The sequence below is a fragment of the Vitis riparia genome, chromosome 5 (genome assembly GCF_004353265.1).
Source record: "Vitis riparia cultivar Riparia Gloire de Montpellier isolate 1030 chromosome 5, EGFV_Vit.rip_1.0, whole genome shotgun sequence".
Lineage (NCBI taxonomy): Eukaryota > Viridiplantae > Streptophyta > Magnoliopsida > Vitales > Vitaceae > Vitis > Vitis riparia.
Genome location: NC_048435.1, coordinates 20,549,768 through 20,571,373, shown reverse-complemented (window position 1 = coordinate 20,571,373; position 21,606 = coordinate 20,549,768). Strand labels below are relative to the sequence as shown.

The 21,606-nt window shown below is 32.1% G+C and overlaps 2 protein-coding genes across 4 annotated transcripts; both read left to right on the top strand.

The window, feature by feature from the left end:
* The first annotated feature begins 5,385 nt into the window (after window positions 1-5,385).
* On the top strand, window positions 5,386-11,045 carry LOC117914712 (PTI1-like tyrosine-protein kinase 3). 3 transcript variants are annotated; one of them, XM_034830159.1, is made up of 9 exons: window positions 5,386-5,616; window positions 5,774-5,900; window positions 6,663-6,837; window positions 8,886-9,139; window positions 9,274-9,400; window positions 9,507-9,780; window positions 10,113-10,245; window positions 10,382-10,468; window positions 10,568-11,045. In XM_034830159.1, exons 2-9 carry the CDS (start codon window positions 5,865-5,867, stop codon window positions 10,685-10,687), a joined length of 1,206 nt encoding a protein of 401 aa, XP_034686050.1. In that variant the 5' UTR covers window positions 5,386-5,616; window positions 5,774-5,864; the 3' UTR covers window positions 10,688-11,045. The 3 variants fall into 3 exon arrangements, with proteins under 3 accessions (XP_034686050.1, XP_034686051.1, XP_034686052.1); XM_034830160.1 differs by lacking the exon at window positions 5,774-5,900 and having other exon boundaries at window positions 5,387-5,616; XM_034830161.1 differs by lacking the exon at window positions 5,774-5,900 and having other exon boundaries at window positions 5,459-5,616; window positions 6,644-6,837.
* A 4,540-nt stretch (window positions 11,046-15,585) lies between these two features.
* On the top strand, window positions 15,586-18,824 carry LOC117915029 (ankyrin repeat-containing protein At5g02620-like). The gene is made up of 3 exons (XM_034830578.1): window positions 15,586-16,404; window positions 16,765-17,303; window positions 18,223-18,824. Exons 1-3 carry the CDS (start codon window positions 15,672-15,674, stop codon window positions 18,733-18,735), a joined length of 1,785 nt encoding a protein of 594 aa, XP_034686469.1. The 5' UTR covers window positions 15,586-15,671; the 3' UTR covers window positions 18,736-18,824.
* The last annotated feature ends 2,782 nt before the right edge of the window (window positions 18,825-21,606 follow it).

Below are 21,606 nucleotides of genomic sequence, written 5' to 3'. Positions count from 1 at the left end.
TTCAAATAGATAGTTAAAAATAATAATTTATGATTTGATTATACCATTATTATTCATATTTTACTAAAAATATTTATTTTTTAATTTATTTATAATTATAAGAACTACCTCATTGAAAATCTGGAAGATGGTAACACTCGCCTTTATAAGGGAATAAATATCCACTCATTTGAAGATAACCACATCAACCAAATAATATTTACCTACAAAACAATATATATATATATATATTAGATAATAAAAATTTAATCACAAAAACAAGTTTGATATTGTCATTCACAAACCTCTAGGTGGATGAGGAAAACCCAATTCTAGCCTTCTTAATGCCTCTAAAAAGACTTGTGCATCATGAGTAGCACCTTCCCATTTGGGCCATGCAAATGTGAAACACATATTGCCATAACATTTTGGGTAGTCATGCCTTTTCTACCAATATATGGTATTTTTCTATCTCTAGGAACCAGGCATATGAGTTCCATCAATTATGGCTAATATCGATCATCATTTCTTATTTTATTAGGGACTTCTTTAAACTGTGGATCACTTGGTTTTGTAATATCCATAGCCATAAGACAAACAACATCCAATACAATCTCAAACCATCTAGGTACAGATTCACCCGAGTGTTGAAATCTTTCTTGAATCATCCTATTACTTAGTCCATGACCTATTGCAGTGAGAAACATTGCTAAGGCTTCTGTTAAGGGCACATCAAAAAAGAACAGAGGAACTACACATTAATAAAATGAAAAACAATATCAATTTTATAAGAAGTTTACCACCAAAGCTCATCTAACAGTCACAATTTTTAGAGAAAGAAATAATAAAAAGTATCAAACAAGGGCATAATGACTTTTCAATTCACACACAAAGCAAACTAACATCTCATTCCTCCCCTCAACCTAACAACTAAACAATATTAGGTAGCAAAAATATGTTTCCATATAAGAATAAGAAACAATTCCAACAGTCAAACATGTTTATGTTTAAGCCAGGTCTTCTAATGGAACAAACATCTCTCTATTTTCCTTTACAACCATGATATCTGTTACTTTCATGTATAACTCAAAGTCATTCTTCACTTCAGGCATGCCACGTATGATTTTCATCACTTCAGCAATCAGCTTATCTGCTCTTGATGAGATAAAAGACCTATTCTCCACAACACTACAAATGGGCTCTAACTGGATAGCCACAACCTCAAGATTTGGTTTCATCTATTTTCCTTTTCCTTCTTCCCTCATTCTTTTTTCCATAGAAGGTTGGGTAGTAGCTTCAAATCTATGGGAGATAGTATCAAGTGACGGATTGCAACTAGAGTCATCTTGGCCTTCTATTATATTATCTTTGTGTTCCCCCACCTTAGATGAATCATCAACAACTTGTCCTACAAGCCTTGTGATGGTGCCCAAGCTCATTCACCAATAACAATAATATCTTTGAAAAGTATGTCCAATTGCTCAACATTTTTCAAGCCTTTTGTTTTAAACTTTATTGCTTCAGGATTCTTCTACAAGAGTATTTAATTTATCATATTTCATAATTAATATATAAATTAATCAAATAAATTTAATGAATAAACAAAACATACCTTCAGTTTCTTATCCCACCATTCATTGATTGCATTGATGGTTTGTCTCATAGGATCCCACCCAAGGTCAATCTCTTTCCCAATCAAGGTATTTTAAAGTTGTCAATCCTTTTAATAGAACTCTATTTATTCTTAAGTTGCTTATATTGATAGTTTCTTCTAGTCAAATTGTTGAAGGCTTTTATCACATTTTTCCATCCCAACTTGCTAAAGTGATTATTTGGTCTATTTCTAGCCAAAGTCTCAGCCACACAAACTTCAATAAAAGCATTCATCGTAATATCATCCCAATAACACTTGGTTGTTGTAATGGTTTAACTATATTGCTAGACATCCTCTATTTAAAAATATATATATTTTAGAGAAATAATAATTTTCAAATAAAGAATCACACAATTAAAATGAAGAATAAAGAAAGAATTAAGGAACAAAACATCAAGAATATACGACTATCTAGTGTAAATAATGCTTGGAATGATTAAATTTTTTAAATGTAAACTCGGTATTGAGCATCATACAAACATATTTTGTAAAGCATAATAAACAAATAAGAAAAAGAAATCCTCAAGTGCAATATTCTTAGTTGAAAAAAATGATCATTCCTCTAGGAAAATAGGTCCTTGATTCTTAAATATCCAAATCAAGGTTTGCCCTAGCAATCAGATGTGAGTAATGTTCTAGATATGTACAATTTTATCTTTTTTTTTTTTTTTTTTTTTTTGTCTTATTTATACTTCAAGGGCCAAAGAACATTGGCAAATGTGGTCAGAATTACCTACCAAGGGTACTCTAGTTATGAGGAAGTAGCGATGGAAGTTGAGTCACCTAAGGATAAGAAAACAAAGTCTGAGAATTTCCTCCCCCAAGAGAACTCAGCTTCAAGGCCTGAGGATCTCTGCTTCAGAACCTTGAGATAGACTTTAGATTTCATTTCTTAGACCAACAGACCCATAAAGAAGAAACCATATTTCCATCAGATGGTGGAATAAAACCTTCTGGGAATCTGAGCCAAGTAGCTTTCTATGCAGGTACTCAATCAAACCCATGTAGATGCATGTTTTAAATTTTTGTCCAAACTTTTCTTTTTGTGGGCCTAAAATAAGATTATTTAATTTATATAAAATAATTAAAAAGAACAAAATGTCATTTTTCTTGTAAGGCATTGAAATGACCTATGACTATAATTCTTTAATCTATTATTTTAATAATTTTAATGACTCGTGACTATAATAATTATTATAATACGAAATTTGGAAAGATATATCAACCAAATAATATTTTCAGATATTTTAATGATATTTTACTGATTTTTAGGAAATTAATTTTAAAAGATTATCTATTATATTTTCTCTAATGTTTCTCCTTGTTTTAAAAATATTTTTATAAAAATGTTTTTCATGAAAATATTATAAAAGGAAACACTTCCAATAAAAACACTTTTACTAGAATTACTGTCAAACAAATTTTTAGAGTGTGTTTGACCATGATTCTAAAAATGTTTTTTGTATTTTTAATATCTAAAATTTTTTATTTTTCAAGTACTAGTAAAACTAAAAACACTTCTAAAAATAATTACCAAATACACTCTTAATATATAAACAATGTAGACAAGAACACTATAAATAAAGTGTTTTTACTAAAATCACTTTATAATTTTTATAAAGTGCAATTCTAGGTACTATAAGTGCTTTTAGAATAAGTTTGATAGTGATTTTATGAATTATTTATAGTCTATCTAATACTTGAAAATTTTTATCTTTCAAGTTTTAAATATGCTAAAAACAGTTCCTAGAATTACTGTCAAATACACTCTTAACTATTTTTAAAATCACCCCCAAGTGTAATACTTTTTTATCGCATTGTAGGAGTCTAAGAACCTATTTGACAATGATTTTAGAAAACACTTTTAACATTTTTAACACTTGAAAAATTTATCATTCAAGTGTTAGAAAGACTAAAAACATTTTTTATAATCACTGTCAATCACATTCTAAAAAATGAAAATGGTAGGTGTCACTTTTCATAGATATGATGTTGGGAAAACACGGGAGGGATATTTTTGTTAAACTAAAACCATAATGGAATATCTATGTAATGTTCCATATCTTTCTATATCTTGCTATGATTCCAACCATCTCTTTCTTTGTTTTCCCTTTCCTTATACTTTACCAATTGACATCATATTAATACTTGGAATTGAACAAGACAAGTTATGCTCATGTCTTGAATCAATGGCAATGCTATTTTTCTAACTAAAATAATTCTCATACACCCCATTCCTTGCTATGATTCCAAGCTATCTCTTTCATTTTCTTTACTTTTTCTTTGGCTTTGGCAAGTGATATCGTACTAACCAATCTTTTGAGGGAGATGGGCCATGCATGATCAATTATTGTACCCTACTAATGTTGCCAAAAAAATGATTTATTTATCAAATAGATTGTTCGATGTAGCTTTTCAACATGCACACTCAATGACACACCATGCAATTTATAGAATTGTAAAAGAAATTTTAGTTCATGATTGGTTTTTTGATTAATTAAAGGTATGAGAAAATGGTCGAAATTATTTCCATAGAGTTTTCTTTTGCTAATGACTTGTTTTTTTAAGTAATGATATTCAACCATGTATCTTAATTCGAGGAAGAGGGTGTTTTAGTCATTTCACTCTAGACTTTTCTTCTCGTGGGTCAAAAATAAGATTATTTAATTTACATAAAATAATTAAAAAGAACAAAATGCCATTTTTCTTGAAAGACATTGAAATGACCCATGACTATAATTTTTTAATCTATTATTTTAATAATTTTCTAATGACTCGTGACTATAATAATTATTATAAGCAAGTCTTAAAATATTTGGATATATCACCCTCATATTTTTTTTTTTATATCCAATATTCATGGATTCTGATTTGAAGTTGAGAAAAATATATCAATAAAATAATTTTTTTCAGATATTTTATTAATATTTTACCAATTTTTCATTTCACCAATATTTTCAAACAATTTATGGATATTTTGATTTTAGATTATTAAATAAATTAATTCGAATTTATTTTATTTTTATATTTGATTTAATTATTTTATAGATATTTTTTTCAATCATCTATCTTAATTTGAGGCAAAGGGTGTTTTAGTCATTTCACTCCAAACTATTTTTTTTTTGGTCTAAAATAAGATTATTATTTATTAATTTTATTATTATTAAAATTAATAATTTATATGTGAATGAATCTAATAACTAACTTCTCTCTTCTATACTTATGTTATAAATGTTACTATTAAACCCATACTTTATTTCATAATTGCTATCATTAATGCAATCTTTCAGTTACATATCATATGAATTTAAAAAATAAATCATAAAAAGATTTTAATTAGACCCGAGGGCTTTTGAAATTTGAGAATCTCAATCCACTAATTTTACTACAAATAATATGATAACTTATATATAATTATGTTCCACAATCATTTTTATTAAATTTTCATTCTGTGTTTATTGTTTTAGTTTTTCGATAAAAATAATTTATTATATATTTTTTATTGAATAAAAAAAGTTAAAATATTTAATTTTTTAAATAAAAAATATTATATCCATTTTTTTTATTTTTTTAATATTTAATAAAAATAAAATATTATATTGTATTTGGGAGAAGAAAAGGTAAGGAGAAGTAGGATTTATTAAAAACTATAAAGAAAATTTAAAATATAAAAATAGTGAAAAAAAGGAAAAGATAAGAAAAGGAAAAAGTGGGGGAAATATTGGGGTGGCAGCTGGAAGACACAGAAATCCACAAAAGAAGAATTCCAAAAACAGCTCCCACATCCACCGCCCCTTCCAATGCTTTATTGTTTTTTAGAGAGAGAAAATTCCCCCAAAACGATGTGTGAGAGAAGAGAGAGGGACAGATAGACTCCATTGGCTTCTTCCTTTTTGCCAATCTGTCTTCTCCTCTTCCTTCTTCTCCACCACCACAAACCCTAACCCTATTTCCAGTTTCTCCCCCAATTCATCATTTGCCAGGTACTTCCCTCTCTTTTCTTTTCTGTTTTAATAGTAAAGATCCAGCCTTTTTTCGCTTGTCTTTTCATTGTTTTCCCCTCTTTTCAAGCGCTTATTTGTTATTTATTTCATTTTTTTTTAATCCTTTTTGGCTCGTATTCTTGCAAGGATTTTTTAGGGTTTCTGTCTGGGGATCGGGTTTTTGGGTCAATTTCTTGGTGGGATGTGTCTTTGATCTGTAATTCGATCTGGGTTTGGGATTTTTTGAGATGGGTGGGGGCGAGTTTCGTCGGCCCGGTTTGGTGGTAAGAATTCACGTGCGATTTTTGGGAATTCTTATGTTTGTTTGTTTGGCGGATTTGGTTTTCAGTGGTGAACTTGCCTGGTTTTTTTGTGTAAAAAGATTACATTTGCCTTTTGAATTCTTGGGAAGATTCTTAATTTTTCGTGAAGCTAATGAATCCCTATTTGTCTGGTTTCATTTTGTTCTCTAGGTTTAGGAAAAAAAAAATTTCATATTTGTTTTCAAAATTCCCAAATGATCCGAGATTCTGAGTTGCTTAAATGCCAGATTTCTTGAATTTCCTCCAAATTATTCCTTATAATTCCCAATTGAATTACCAATTCTTAAATTATCCCGCCCTTTTGCAATAGCTTCATTTAATGTGGGTAATGCATCTAATGCAGGTCTCTTTAGGTTTTTATTGTTCTATATTATATAACAACTTGCAGCATGTAATATTTTGTATTTTGGTATATTTTGTCAGTTAATTTTTTTAAAGAAAGAAGTTGATTCAAAAGAACATTTTCTTCCATACTTTTGGGATGATTATTTGAGATCAAGTCTAGAATTATTGGAAATGCAATTTTATCCTATTCTTCCCCTAATTTGGGCTCCTTCAAATTGTCTTTTTAATTTGTATGCATGCTGGTTTTCACATATGGGTAATTTATAAATCCTTTGGTATGGTTAAATTTATTTGATTATCAAACATTTGTTTTTCTTATTGTTGGAATTGTTGTTGCATGGTTTTGAGATGTTCAACAGATTGACTGTAATTACGCAGGCATATGCTCCACCTCCTGGCTACTTCGCATTGGAGAATAACAGTACTCTAGAGGATATTTCTGTGACTAAAAGAGGCAGGATGCGGAGGTGGCTCTGTTGTACTTGTCACGTGGAAGAGCCTTACCAGTCAAATGAAAGCGAGCTCTTGAAAAGCCCCAGGAACCACACAGATGGTATATTTCCTTGATTCCTGTTGCTTCCTGACATATGCTTTGAAAGTTTTGAACATTAGTCTGGAATTACATATTGGTGAAATTTAATGGTTTTAGAGGAAAATTATTATAGAATATTTAGAAGGATAATGTTCTATAAAATTTGTGAACATGCTTTTATGAGTTTGTGTTGGATTTGTGGATTTGAAGGGGGCTGATTTAGATTTTGAGTCCCTCAAAATTCAAAATCCCCTCTTAAAATTTGAAATGAAAATTCAGATAAAGATCTTCTCAAAGTCCATAGTGACTTTGACGTGATAATTTCAACTAAAAAGGATTAATTATTCTGACTTCCAAACAAAACTAAAGATTTGCGTCCTCTCTAAACCACTGCCAGCCACTGAGTTTTATATCATACCTTAACAGTGCGATGGCCACCTCTGCTGTCATTATAACTGCTGCCTCCGAACAGTGGTCTCTCTCTCTCTTTGACTGTCACTCCCTCTCCCTCTCCCTCTCCCTCTCTCTACCCTCCTTCCTTTTCTTTTCCAACCCAACCACCAGCACAACCACCTCCAAATTGATTTTTGATATTATGCATCTTTCCTCTGCATTAACCCTCCTCACCCCGTTCATTTTTCCCCTTTTTTAAAAAAAAAGTCGGAAGAACAATTCTTTATTTAGATGCATTTCGTTGACTAGTGAGGAGAATCCAATTAATTCAAAGTTGTTACTCTTAGGTTTAGTTGTGGCCATTTAATAAAGATATTTTGAGATGCTTCAAAAATCATTTTAAAACCTTTGTTGTGAAAACTTCCAAGGAACATTGATGATATCCACCTAGGTCCACTCTCCTCGAGCTCCTAACTAAGTGAAAGAGAATCCTCAACAACCGTGATCGATCTTGTTTTTTAATAAGTACCAGGAAAGTGTGCTTACTTCAGGTAAAGTCCATCTTAAGACAATCTCTTGTTGCATTGTCTCCATATGCACACAATGGAAGCTACTGTCTTACAGTGCTGTTTTACAGTTGTCTCATTTTTCATATATTCTGGGAATTGGGTTCATTATGTTCTTTGCTTCCTTTTCTCTCTCCCTCTGTCTCTCTCTCTATCCATCTATCATTCTATCTATCTCTTTCTACCATGCCCCTCCCCCCTTCTCTCTCCTCTCTCTAAACACCCCCCCTATTTTTCTTTTCCAAACCTATCTTAATTGATTTTTGAGGTTATTTCCCCCACATAGTCTCTATATATTTTTTGACAGGAAAATAAGCAAAATATATTAGAAGCACCCAAGAGGAGGTGCACCAAAGAATGCATGAAGTATACAAAATGCGCCTAAAGGTAAACCAAGGAAAGGGAAAACAAAAAACAAACTCCCTCTTGTAACTCGAAGCTTACCTAATTTACAAAGTCTGTATGGACATTGTATGTTCCTCTATATATGCTTTAACCTAATATCAAAAGAAAAATAAGTAAATAAATAAAATAAGATTTGATTGCTTGGTTCGATTGTTTGACATAGGTGAATAACAAGCACAAGTGAAACAACCCTCCAAACTTTCCATCTATATATGAATATATGAAAGCTATTCTCTTACAGCACAGTTGTACAGTTTTCTCATTTTTCATCTACGTTGTGAATTGAGTTTATTGGGCTCTTCCTTTGTCCTTTCCATCCCAACCACCAGAAGCACCACCTTCTAACTGGTTTATGGATATTTATCTTTGCCCTGCATAATCTCCATATGCATCTAATGGGAGCAATTGTCTTGCCCCATGTTGTTTTATGGTTTTCTCTTTTTTCCTTAAATGTTTTGAATTGGATTTATTAGGCCCTTTCTCTTGTCCAGTTTAGGCTGGTATTAATTAGCTTAAGAAAATATTTTAGTATTGTGTTCATGCTGAGTGCATGCATTGTGGGATATTCTGTCTCTATTGGCAAGAAATTTCAATAAGTTTACATTTGCTTTTGTTGGATACTCTTACCCAACCTAATTCCACTGTATTAATTTTTATGCTGATATTCTCCGAATGTTGTTTTTATTTCTGTTTTGGGCAATTCAGGAAACCCAAAAGGCTCAAAGGTGTCAGCTCCTGTTAGAAGTGAAGTGCAAAAGACAGCACCCCCTATTGAAGTACCTGAATTGTCTGTGGAAGAACTAAAGGAAAAGACTGACAATTTTGGATCAAAGGCGTTGATTGGGGAAGGATCCTATGGAAGAGTATATTACGCCAGCTTGAATAATGGAAAAGCTGTGGCTGTAAAAAAACTTGATGTTTCATCTGAGCCTGAGACCAATGTCGAATTTTTAACTCAGGTACAAATGCAACTTTATTGAATTTATTAGGATTTGATCTCCTAAGTTTCTGCGATTATGCAATCCAATTCATAGACATCTGGTTTCTTTTCTCCCCCCCTCATACACGAGTAACATGATGTTCTCTGCTTCAGGTTTCCATGGTTTCAAGATTGAAGCACGAAAATCTGGTTGAGTTGCTTGGTTATTGTGTGGACGGAAACCTCCGTGTGTTGGCATACGAGTTTGCGACCATGGGATCTCTGCATGACATTTTGCATGGTATGAGAAGCCAATTTGTCCTCCTTGATGAATTTAAATTCACCAGTTTAAAAGTTTCCTTGCATAAGGTCTGAAGCTGTTTTTTTTATTTATTATCATAATTCAGGCAGAAAGGGAGTCCAGGGGGCACAACCAGGTCCTGTGCTTGACTGGATGCAACGGGTGAGAATTGCTGTTGATGCAGCTCGGGGATTGGAGTATCTCCATGAAAAGGTTCAACCTTCCATAATACATAGAGATATCAGATCTAGCAATGTGCTTCTATTTGAAGACTTTAAAGCCAAGATTGCAGATTTTAATCTTTCAAATCAGGCTCCTGACATGGCTGCTCGCCTTCATTCTACTCGAGTCCTGGGAACCTTTGGCTATCATGCACCAGAGTAATGATTCTGTAACTTATTTTCCTTTGTTTCTTTGACTATTATTATCTTATGAGTTAATTATTTGGTAATATTATTTTTGTAAGATTGCCTTCTTGTAGCCTTTAGTTCTTAAAAGAAAATAATTGAGATGAAAACTTATTGTGCCTGCAAATTTAATGTGGTTGGAAATGTGATTTCCAGGAATATGTTTTTGTCCAAATTCTATTGACCTTTTATTTTACTTTCTTGAAAAAGTATTAGTTGCTTGCTTTCAATTGTCTAGGAAGTATTATAGTAAATTACTAAATCCTGACAGATTCACATTTGGTGTGTGTAAAACCCTTGTTTAGGTATGCAATGACTGGACAATTGACTCAGAAGAGTGATGTGTATAGTTTTGGGGTTGTTCTGTTAGAGCTTCTAACTGGGAGAAAACCAGTTGATCATACCATGCCTCGTGGACAACAAAGTCTGGTCACCTGGGTAGGTTTTTTCTTCTTTTTCTACCTATTTGCTTAAAAGCCTTTTGTTCACCCAGTGCCTTTCAAGTTTCTCTACTCCAAATTGCTTTTCTTTGATATATATCTATATAATCTAAAGTGGACATTTCTCATCTTAGGCTACTCCAAGACTGAGTGAAGACAAAGTTAAACAATGTGTAGATCCCAAACTAAAGGGAGAATATCCTCCGAAAGGAGTTGCGAAGGTCTCTTTGCCTTTCTCTCTCTCTCTCTCTCTCACCCACACACACACACTCACAGAAAAATAACTAGTAGCTAACTCTGTGAATTGGTGGGTGATGCAGCTGGCCGCTGTGGCAGCATTATGTGTTCAGTATGAAGCTGAGTTCCGGCCAAATATGAGCATCGTTGTGAAGGCTCTCCAACCGCTTTTAAAGGCTGCTGCCCCAGCTCCTGAGGTTTAAGGGGGAAAAAATAGAATGGCATCTCTCCTTGTGTTTGAATTTCTGGGCATCTTGCACAGTTTGGTTTGATCTTCTTCATCTTGCAGGCGAATTTCTTCCGGTCAATGGATATATATATTTTTTTATTTTTCGGATTTGAGAATGGATGTGTAGGGAGTTGGATTGTGGCCCATTTCATGTAGCGCTAAATTCTGTCTCTTGCTGGTAATTGCACCATGGTGTGCTCTAAAAGTCTTTTGTTGATTCACATATTTGACAATGGGGATTGGGTTGTGTGTTGTTGGAGAAGTATCGCCAAAACTTGGTATTTGTTTGCTTTCTCTTCTTTTTCTTGTATCTCACAATAATAGTTCCAAAATGAGTCTTTCTAAGGGAAATTGAATTCTGAAAAATCTCATGTTTAGTTGAGTTAATAAAAGAAGTTATTAGAAGCAGCTTTTAAGAATAATTTTTTGTATTTTTAGAAATAAAATTGAATTTTGAAAAACATGGGCATGTGCTTCGTTGCTGGCCATCTACTTGGTTGACAACCAACTGAGAGTCGTAACAAGCACTGATCATTTTTGTCTACAACTGCCATACTCTTCTCAATCCTACTAGCACTATTTCGTATTTAACCTTGTTATTTTGAGGCTAGGAATGGCAATGGGGTGGGTTGGGGATGGGTCATTCCCATCCCATTCTTGCACTCGATTATACAGTTATTTCTCATCCCGGCATAAACTCGTGTCGGGGCAGGTTGATTGGTTTCCATCCCTGTTAACAAAAGAATTAATAACCTTATCTTGCCCCGTCTCGAATTGGCGATGAGCAAATCTCATACCCAAATGCACTTTCCTTTCATTGGTTATGATAATATACCAAATATGAAAAAATAATATCAAAGTTGAAATTAACCAACAATCAATAATTTTAAGCCCATAGTTAGCTTAAATGATTCAAAATTAATGTAAAAAAAAAAAAAAAAAACCATCTAAACCATTTACAAGAAAACAGAATGAAAACTTAACCAAACAAGAAAATGGGTCAATATTAGTCATGGATGTGAATCCCTCTTCAAGCCAATCTTTGAACCAAGACTTCATCAAATTCACTACTTCAAAGGCTTTTGCGTTCCTTTTATGTTGTGCTCTCGGACAAAGACTTCAAGGTGATGCTCTAAATGATTGTGTTGCATATATTTAGGGCAAGGAGATTGAAGTCTGTGACTAGTTTGATGTCGCGAAAGAGGAGTTTTGGGCTCTGAGGCTAAACCAAGAACAAGATGGAATTGATTTAAGAATATTTTAGTTGGTGTGAGGGAAGAAGAAAAAGTCATATTGATCCTAGAAATAGGGTTTCAAGCAGTGCATCAGAGGAAGAAGAAGAAGAAGCAGTTGTCGAAATTAGGGCAAATGGAAAGAATGAAAGACCATTGCATCAGAGGAAGAAGAAGAAGAAGCGATTGTCAAAATTAGGGCAAATGGGAAAGAATGAAGTATATATATATATATATATATAAAATAATATATATATATATATGGGGAGTTTCTTGATATTTTAGTAGTAGTTGAAGGGTAATTTTGTAAATGTATATTGGGAGTGCGGCGGGGCGGGTTGGAACAAAATCCATACCCGTCCCAAACCCGATTCGGGTTTTTAAAATATTCTCATACCTGACCTATACCCGTTTATTATATTTTACACCTGTCCCAATAGGGGCGGGGCGGGTTACCTTATTAGCCCAGAGAATTGTCATCCCTATTTGAGGCTACAAATCCTAATTTGATTGACTACTCGATTTCATCACTAAAGGGTAACCTGAGGACGATCTCTGCTTCGGAACCCTTGTGCTTGGCGGAGCCATCTACGTTAAGGATCCAAAAACCATTGTCTTAGGTCTTATTTGATAATTATTTTTCAAAATGGTTCTAAAAAATAGTTTTTAAAAAATTGTTCTATAACGTTTTGCATAACAAAAGTTTATTTGAAAACCTGAAATATTTTTAATTTGTTTTTAATATTTTTTAAATATATTTAAAAATATTTTTTGTATTTAAAATTTTATTTTTAATTATTATATATGATTGTATAATTATTTTTTAAAACAACTTAAAAAAATAAGTGAAAAGATATTATCTAAAAACACATTTTATTCTTACAAATAGAAAATAATTTTTTGATTATCACACATCTTTTTTAGTTTTTTGATTTCATAAACTAAAAATTCTTTTCGAAAACAGTAATTAAACGATTAATTTTCCTTGTTTCCTTGCATCCCTGCCAATACCTATTCTTTGAGGCTTTTCTGCGACTTGTATTTGATTCTAAACTCACCTAACTTGATTGCCCACTTGACCAGCTAGCTAGAGAGATCTGGTCTATGTAAGACGACTCGAACGGGCGGGCTGATCAGTTACCAGGTTTATTTCAAGAGCCTAGAAATATGGTCTAAGTTGCAACAATCTGTTGTGAAGCCACCCACAGGTCATCTTCCAGTGCTGCATGTATCGTTAGTCCGACACCTTGGCTTATTTGAGACCTGGTACAGCATTGATTGACATGGGACCTTGGTTCACCCGACAATCGGTATCTCCAATAACACAGCGCAATTAACTCCCAAATTTCATTTCAGTCAAACGCAGCATCTCAGTTTATGCCATCCTCACAACCTTTAACCATTTTCGATATAACCTTTTAATGATATCGATACTATCTTTAATTATCTCAAATATTAATCATCTTTATTGTCGAGTGTATGTGACTTCCATTATTTTTATAGATTTTCTGATTTATTTTAAACAAGCAATGGAATCATACTTTCCCCATTTCTTCTTCAGGGGCCTGCACTGAGCTCTCACAGCTCCTCCTTTTCCCTTTTGTTTTTCTTTCTAAGTTCTTTCCCAAGAAGGTTCCAAAAACACTAGGCTTCTTAACTACTATTTGATTGCCTCATTGTTCTTTGCTTTTCGTCCTCAAAACCCAGCAATGATTTTCCTGTTTTTTTCCCCCCTTCCCAATCACTGCTGAAAACCCACGAAAAGCCTCCAAAAACGAGAGAGCTCTCTGCCAGCAGGAAACCTCCACTGTTCTTTCCTGGGAACCCTTCTGTCTCTTTTATTGAAAGACAACCCAAAGCAATCAGAGAGAGGACCCTACCGTGTCCTCTTTAAAACTCCCCTCAATTTCTCTTTCTCAATGTTGCTCACATGAAATTTTCCCTACTGTTTTTCTCTACTGCACTATTCTTTTTCTTCCTTACCCTCTCAAATCTCTCTCCCAAAAACCCATATAAAACCCACAGAACCAAGCCAAGGAGCCCCACCATTCTTCTTTTTTTCCCCCCACGTTTTCTCTTCTCCAAAACTTCAGCATAGCTGAAAGAGCACCCAAAACCCGAGAGAGAGAGAGAACCCTAGTATGCTGCCCCCCAGACAAAGTCATAATAAAAAGCAATGTAAGTAACATCAAGTAAAATAAAAGCAATTCAAGAAACATCATGTTCATCCAAACAAAGTTAGGTGTGAAAAGCAATGTAAGTAGCCCACATCTTATTCATCCAAACAAAGCTAGGGGGTGCAAGGGGTGGCATACTAAGCTAAAAGTAATGTAAGTTGTTCAACCAAAGTTAGGGGTGCAAGACAGGGTATCATACTTTCTCTGTAGTGGAAAGAAAAAAACTAAAAGCTAAAAGTAAAAGTAAAATAAAATAAAATAAAAGCAACGTAAGTACTAAATAGCCCACATCATGTTCATCCAAACAAAGTTAGGGGTGTAAGGGGTGGCATACCTCCTCTATGAAGAATACTATAAAAGCTAAAAGTAAAATTAAAGTAAGATAAAAGCAATGTAAGTGGCCAACATGTTCATCCAAAAAAAAAATTAGGGTGCAAAACCAATTTGTGTTTATTTTTTTACTTAATTCTAAATCAAACTTAAAACTAAATAGTACTTGATAATATTAAGTATTAGGTTATTTATTTTTATAATATTTTATTTATATTATAAGTATTAAAAAGTAAAGAAAAACTAGCATGATATTTTTTTTTATTTAGAAAAAGTTTAAGATGATGTTTGTTTTTTGACTGAATAGAAAAAACCAAAATATTTGACTTTTTTTATTCAATTAAAAATGACATGTTGACATCATTTAACATAACTAAATTGAATTTATTGATAACAAGTTCACTTTAATTATGTTAGATGATGTCTACAAATTACTTTTAACTGTTTTGATTTTTTTTATTCAACCAAAAAACAAATACCACTTAAGTATTTTGACTTTTTCTATTTAACAACAAAATTATCTTAAGTCGTGAAAAAGTAGAAAAACAAATAATATAAAGTCTAAAAGCAAATTATTTTTAGAAAAAAAATTAAGAAAAACAAACACCCTCTTAGTGAATAGAAGAAACTTCAAGAGCTTTCTTGACTTACTTAATTAAGGTATTTTAAAAATTTTAAAAGATGATGGTAGTAAAAGTATTCAAGAATCTACTAGTTTCATATTAATCATATATTGTAATAAAAAATTAAATTTATATTAAAAGTATTTTTTTAAAAACACTTTCCATGCAAAGTGTAATTACTTTTCATTTAAAAAAAAAAAAGGAGAAAAAAGAAAAGAAAAAAAAATGCAGTTACGAAGTTATCATTTTAAAAGACATTTTATATCACTTTCCATTTATATATATAAATGAAAATGATTTATATTGAAAATACTTTTCAACATTTTTAATTTAAATTTAATTTATTATTGATATAAAAATCGTAAAAGTTGGATCGAATCAAAAGTGTCGTAGATTTCTCGATACCTAACCACCCCTTTTTAAACAAAAGTTTTTTTCGATTTGCAGTAGATGTTATAAACCCCCTGATTCCAGACACAAAATAAATGTACTCCAACGCACTGTATTGCTTAAAACGCAGATAGGTCCTTCCAATTCCAACCGAGCTCTACAAGCACATACCCCTAACTTGGATTCCAATTCCATTCAGGTTGAAGATGATGCTACCCAACCCAAGATCTCAAACCATTGTTGCTGCTGAAGGAGCTAGCCAAACCCAGATCTCCAACATTGATGCAGCAGAAGATGATTTCTCAAACCAGGCTGCAGCTGAAGATGGTACCGGAACTGAGTTCAAACTCATGGATGTTAGTTTTTACAGGGCTGCAGCAGAAAGCAATATCAACATCGTAAAGCATATTTTAGAACAGGATGGTCCAGTAGTTCAATTAACCCACAAAAAGAACACAGTCCTCCATATTGCAGCCCAATTTGGTCAACTCCACTGTGTTAATTTGATCCTTCAGTTTCCTTCATTTTCATCTCTACTGCTACTGCCTAATCTGAAAGGGGACACTCCTCTTCACCTTGCAGCAAGGGAAGGCCATTGGGTGGTCACACAAGCTCTTATTCAAGCTGCAAAAGCACTTCCCAGCGGAAGTGGGATTGGAGTAGATAAAATAATGCTGAGGATGACAAATAATGAGAATGATACAGCCTTGCATGAGGCAGTGCGATATAATCACCCTGATGTGCTGAAGTTATTGATCCTGGAAGATCCAGATTTCATCTATGGTGCCAACTTTTCTGGTGGAACCCCTCTTTATATGGCTGCCGAGAGAGGATTCCACGACTTGGTGCAAGTAATCATAGACAACACTCGCACCTCTGCTCACAGTGGCCTCATGGGTAGGACGGCTCTGCATGCTGCTGTGATTTGCAATAATGAAGGTATGTGCTGATTCTTTTCTTGAACCTAGATTACTATTTTGTTAATTTCTTGGGCTCTAGAAAGCATTTTCAAAAACAGTTTTTAAAAACTGTTGTACTTATTTTCGTCTGTTTGGAACGTAAATGTTACTTACTTATTGAAGAAGTGTTTCTAATATTTTTATATGCTTGAAATATAAAAAATTTGAAGTGTTAAAAGGAGTAGAAATACTTCTTAAAATCATTACCAAACGCAATCTTAATCTTTAATTATCATTTTAATGTTTCACTTGAGCTGATATTCCATATGGTTCATATATATTAAACAACAATTCTTGTCTTTTTTTCTTTTGAGATAATCCATCTTTATGCAATTCTCAGATATGATGAAGAAAATACTTGAATGGAAGTTAGATCTAACAAAAGAAGTTGATAACGATGGGTGGTCTCCACTACATTGTGCTGCATATCTGGGTTATACTTCAATTGTGAGGCAGTTACTAGAGAAATGTGACAAGAGTGTAGTCTATCTTCGTGTCAAAAATGATCACAACAAGACAGCTCTTCTCATTGCAGCTAGCCGTGGCCATACGGAAATAGTGAAGTTGCTAGTATCACAGTATCCAGATTGTTGCGAGCAAGTAGATGATGATGGCAATAATGCTCTTCACTTGATCATGATCAAAAGAGGAATTTTTCATAGTTCTGGATTGTTAAATTTTCCTTGGATGAATTTCAGAGGACTTATGAATGAAAAGAATGTTGAAGGGAAAACGCCTCTCCATCTGCTTGCGGAATACGAGATGTTTAATTGTAGATGTTTCATGAAGCACAAAATGGTAGATAAGATGGTACTTGACAATGAAAACTCAACTCCTATGGACATAATGTTGTCGGCTGAGGACCTTTATGGAGAAAAGGTAAAATTGCATGCCCTAGGGATCTCTTTGTGAATGTTTTTGAAAACATTTTTTTTTAATTTAAAAAAAGAGATTTCCCTTATATTTTCTAAAATAAAAGTTTGTTTAAAAACTTACAATTTTCTTAACCTATTTTTTTATGTTTTCAAATTTGTGTGCCAAAACCCACTTTTTTCTTTAATTTAAATATTTTCATATTTATATAATTATATATTAATCCAATGCCTAAAAAATAAGTGAAAGTAATTAAAATATATTATTAAAAAAACACTTAATTTCCATAATAAGTTCTCAAGAAAACTGTTTTCTATTAAAAAAACTACCAAATATGTTTTTTGTTTTTTATTTCTGGAACAAGTTCTCAAAAAAAAAAAAAAGTTTTCTATTTAAAAAAATTACTGAATGTCTTTTCAAGTCCCTAAAAAATATTTTTGTATTCTTAAGAACAAAAAAAGTTTCTAAAAACAGTTCTCAAGCATATTCTAAATTTTTTTAAGCAATAAAGACTTCTTTTAATTTATTTTATATTTTTGAATGTTGCCAAAGATATATTTAGCTTCAAAGATTACAAGATATTGTTATTCTTGACAATTAACCAATTGGGAGGATTAGGTTCTATTTGGAAAATATTTTACAAAACAGTTGTCAAAAAATAATTTTCGAAAACAATTTTTAAAAATTATACTTTAATTTTTGTAAAACAAAAGTTTTTTTTGAAAACTTAAAATATTCCTAACTTGTTTTATATGTTTTTAAATATATTTTAAAAATAAATTTCATATGACAATGACTAAACAAGACCATAGTCTTCAAACCTCATAATGGAATGAAGCCAAGTTATCCTAAGACTAAATCAGGAGGCTAAAGATATTAATTCATGTCTTTTTTTTATAATTATTCTTTTTTCAATCAATTTCAGGGTCCAATTCTGGAAAGATTGGGAAGGGCCAAAGCTAGTATTGGGCCATTGGGTTGGCAGAAAGTCATCAAGCAAGACAATGGGGGTCGTAGAAGAAAAAAAGGAGAACAGGTATCACTTATTAAGAAAGCAGCTAAGACTCATTTGATAGTGGCCACCCTGATAGCCACTGTAACCTTTGCAGCAGGTTTCACGCTGCCTAGTGTTTATGATGATCAGAAAAAGGGCGAGGACCAAGGCCTCACAGTCCTAGCGCCGCCGCCTGATGGGTCCAAAGACAGAATGGGCTGGGATCCCTCGAGTGATCTAGGTTTCTTCTTTTTCGTTATCACAGATATGGTGGCTTTGTTTCTCTCCTCCTTAGCTGTTCTGGCATACTTTCTAATGGCGTTATGTCACAACGTGGAGGTAGTCCGCAAACTCATAAATATGGGATATCTATTCACCTATAGTGCTTTGGTAGTAATGCTGTTGACATTCTTGTTCGGCATAATCTCTGGATTTTCACTTTAGCAATCACGATGGCCTTTTTAGTCGGGCATGTACTCTGACTTTTCAAATAGTACTGGATTGCGGATGATTATCTGTCATACAAACTGAATACGTTCTTCTATTGTCTCTTTATTCTTTTCATTGAAACTTAAAAATATGGAAAAATGTAAGACAACAAGTCAAATAAAGTTAAAAAGATCAGCTCGCCTAGCTTGGTGTCCAAAAGTTGCTATCACATCCATACGTGTGGTGTTAACTAATGGTCTGTTCAAAATACAATCCTAATCATTGGTTCACAGTAAGACATGTCAAAGATTATGAAGAACTTATCCATAATCTAGTTACCTAGAAAAATAAGAAGAAGAAGACGATCTCCATAATATATATAATTTTTTTTTTCAAAAGAAAAAAATAAAAAAGATGATGGTTGTCTTAAGTCTCAATTATCTCACAATTCCATGCATGAAATCCAACCTGACGACTAGAAAAATAAAAGTCACTAAAATGTATTTGACTTTTAATGTAATAAAGGTATAATACCAAAAGGTTAGCCTCTTCCTAGCTTTTTGGTAAAAAGGAAGTTTTAAGAGAGAGAGAGAGAGAGAGAGAGAGAGAGAGCTCTGCCAGCAGGAAACCTCCACTATTCTTTCCTGGGAACCCTTCTTTCAGCCTCCTCTTTTGTTGAAAGACAACTCAAAACAATCAGAGAGAGAACTCCCCCAACCTTTTCTCTTCTCCAAAACTTAAGGATAGCTGAAAGAGCGCCCAAAAGCCGAGAGAGAGAGAGAATCCCTAGTATATGTTGTATGCTGTATGCTGCCCCCCAGACTAAGTTATAATAAAAGCAATGTAAGTAACATCAAGTAAAATAAAAGCAATGCAAGTAACATCATGTTCATCCAAACAAAGTTAGGGGTGTAAGGGGTGGCATATATACCTTCTCTGTGAAGAAAAAAAATAAAAGCTAAAAGTAAGACTAAAATTAAATCAAAGTAATGTAAGTGGCCACATCATGTTCATCCAAACAAAGTTAGGGGTGGCATACTTTCTCTGTAGTAGAAAGAAAAAAAAAAGTAAAAGTAAAATAAAATAAAAGCAACTTAAGTACTAAGTAGCCCATGTTCATCCAAACAAAGCTAGGGGTGTAATGGGTGGCATACCTTCTCAATGAAGAATACAATAAAAGCTAAAAGTAAAAATAAAATAAGATAAAAGCAATGTAAGTGGCCCACATGTTCATCTAAAAAAAATTTGGGGTGCAAAACCAACTTCTCCTCATGTTATACTTAGTCGGTGTTCGTTTGTTTTTTTTTTCTTATTTAATTTTTAATAAAATTTAAAATTAAATAATACTTGATAATGTTAAAATATTAAGTTATTTGTTTTTAAAATATTTTATTTCTATTAAATATTAAAAATAAAGAAAAACCAATATATTATTTTTTTTTCATGGAGAAAAAACTAAATATTTTTGTTTTTTTTATTCAACAAAACATTTGTAATAAGCCATAAAAAATAGAAAAAAAAATCATCTCAAATCTAAAAGCAAATTGATTTCAATAAAAATTTTAAAAAATAATTAAACACCCTCTTAGTGAATAGAAACAACTTCGAGAGCTTTTTTTGACTTATTTGATTTAGGTTTTTTAACATTTACAGTAAATTGAAATATTTTTTTTTTTTAAAAGTTGTAGTATTAAAAATATTAAGGAATTTATCAGGGACAATTTTCACAATTTTATGAAAAATAATTACACTTTATATAAAAAATGTCCAAGGGAAAAGGCCTCTCCACCTACTTGCGGATTTCCGGATGTTTAATTGTAGAAGTTTCATGAAGCACAAAATGGTGGATAAGATGGTACTTGACAATGAAAACTCAACTCCTATGGACATAATATTATCGGTTGAAGACCTCTACGGAGAAAAGGTAAAACCGCATGCACTGAGTAAGGATTTCTCTGAGAATAGTTTTGAAAAACAATTTTTAAGATCAGTTTTAGAAAGAAAAAATTCTCTTATATCTTTTAAAACAAAACTATATTTGAAAACTTGAAATTTTCTCAACTTACTTGTTATGTTTTTAAATATTTCTTTAAAATAACTTTTGTTTATAATGCTTTAATTTCAATCAATCTTCGTATTTGTACAATTATTTTTTTAATCCAATACCTAAAAAATAATTAGAAATAAGTAAAATATGTTAGTAAAAAACACTTTATTTCCATAAGTTTTCAAGAAAATTAGGTTATATTTGATAACTGTTTTTGAAAACACAGTTCTAAAAAATAGTTTTTGAGAATATTTTTTTAAAGTTGTTTTATGATGTTTTGTAAAATAAAATTATGTTTGAGAACTTGAAATATTTTTTAACTTGTTTTTAATTTTTTTAAATGTATTTTAAAAATAATTTTTATATTCAATATTTTATTTTTAATCATTTTAGTATAATTATTTTCTAAAACAACCATCGTAAATCAAGTAAAAAGAATAGAAAACAATTAAAAGATATTATCTAAAAATACCATATTTTTTATTCTTAAAAATAGAAAATATAAAATAATTTATGATTATCAAACGGTTTTTTGTTTTTTTGTTCTAGAAAATGAAAATTGTTACAAAAAATAGTCAATTAATAGACCCTCAGTTCTGTTAAAAAATTGTAAAACATGTTTTTTATTTTTTATTTCTAGATTAAGTTAGTCAATAGGGTAAGGATATTAATTATTTTTTTTTTCTTTTTTAATAAATTTCAGGGTCCGATTCTAGGAAGATTGGGAAGTGCCAAAGCAGGGCCATTGGGTTGTCAGAAAGACTTTGGGAGGCGTAGAAGAAAAAGAGGAGAACAAATGTCACTTATGAAGAAAGCAGCTAAAACTCATTTGATAGTGG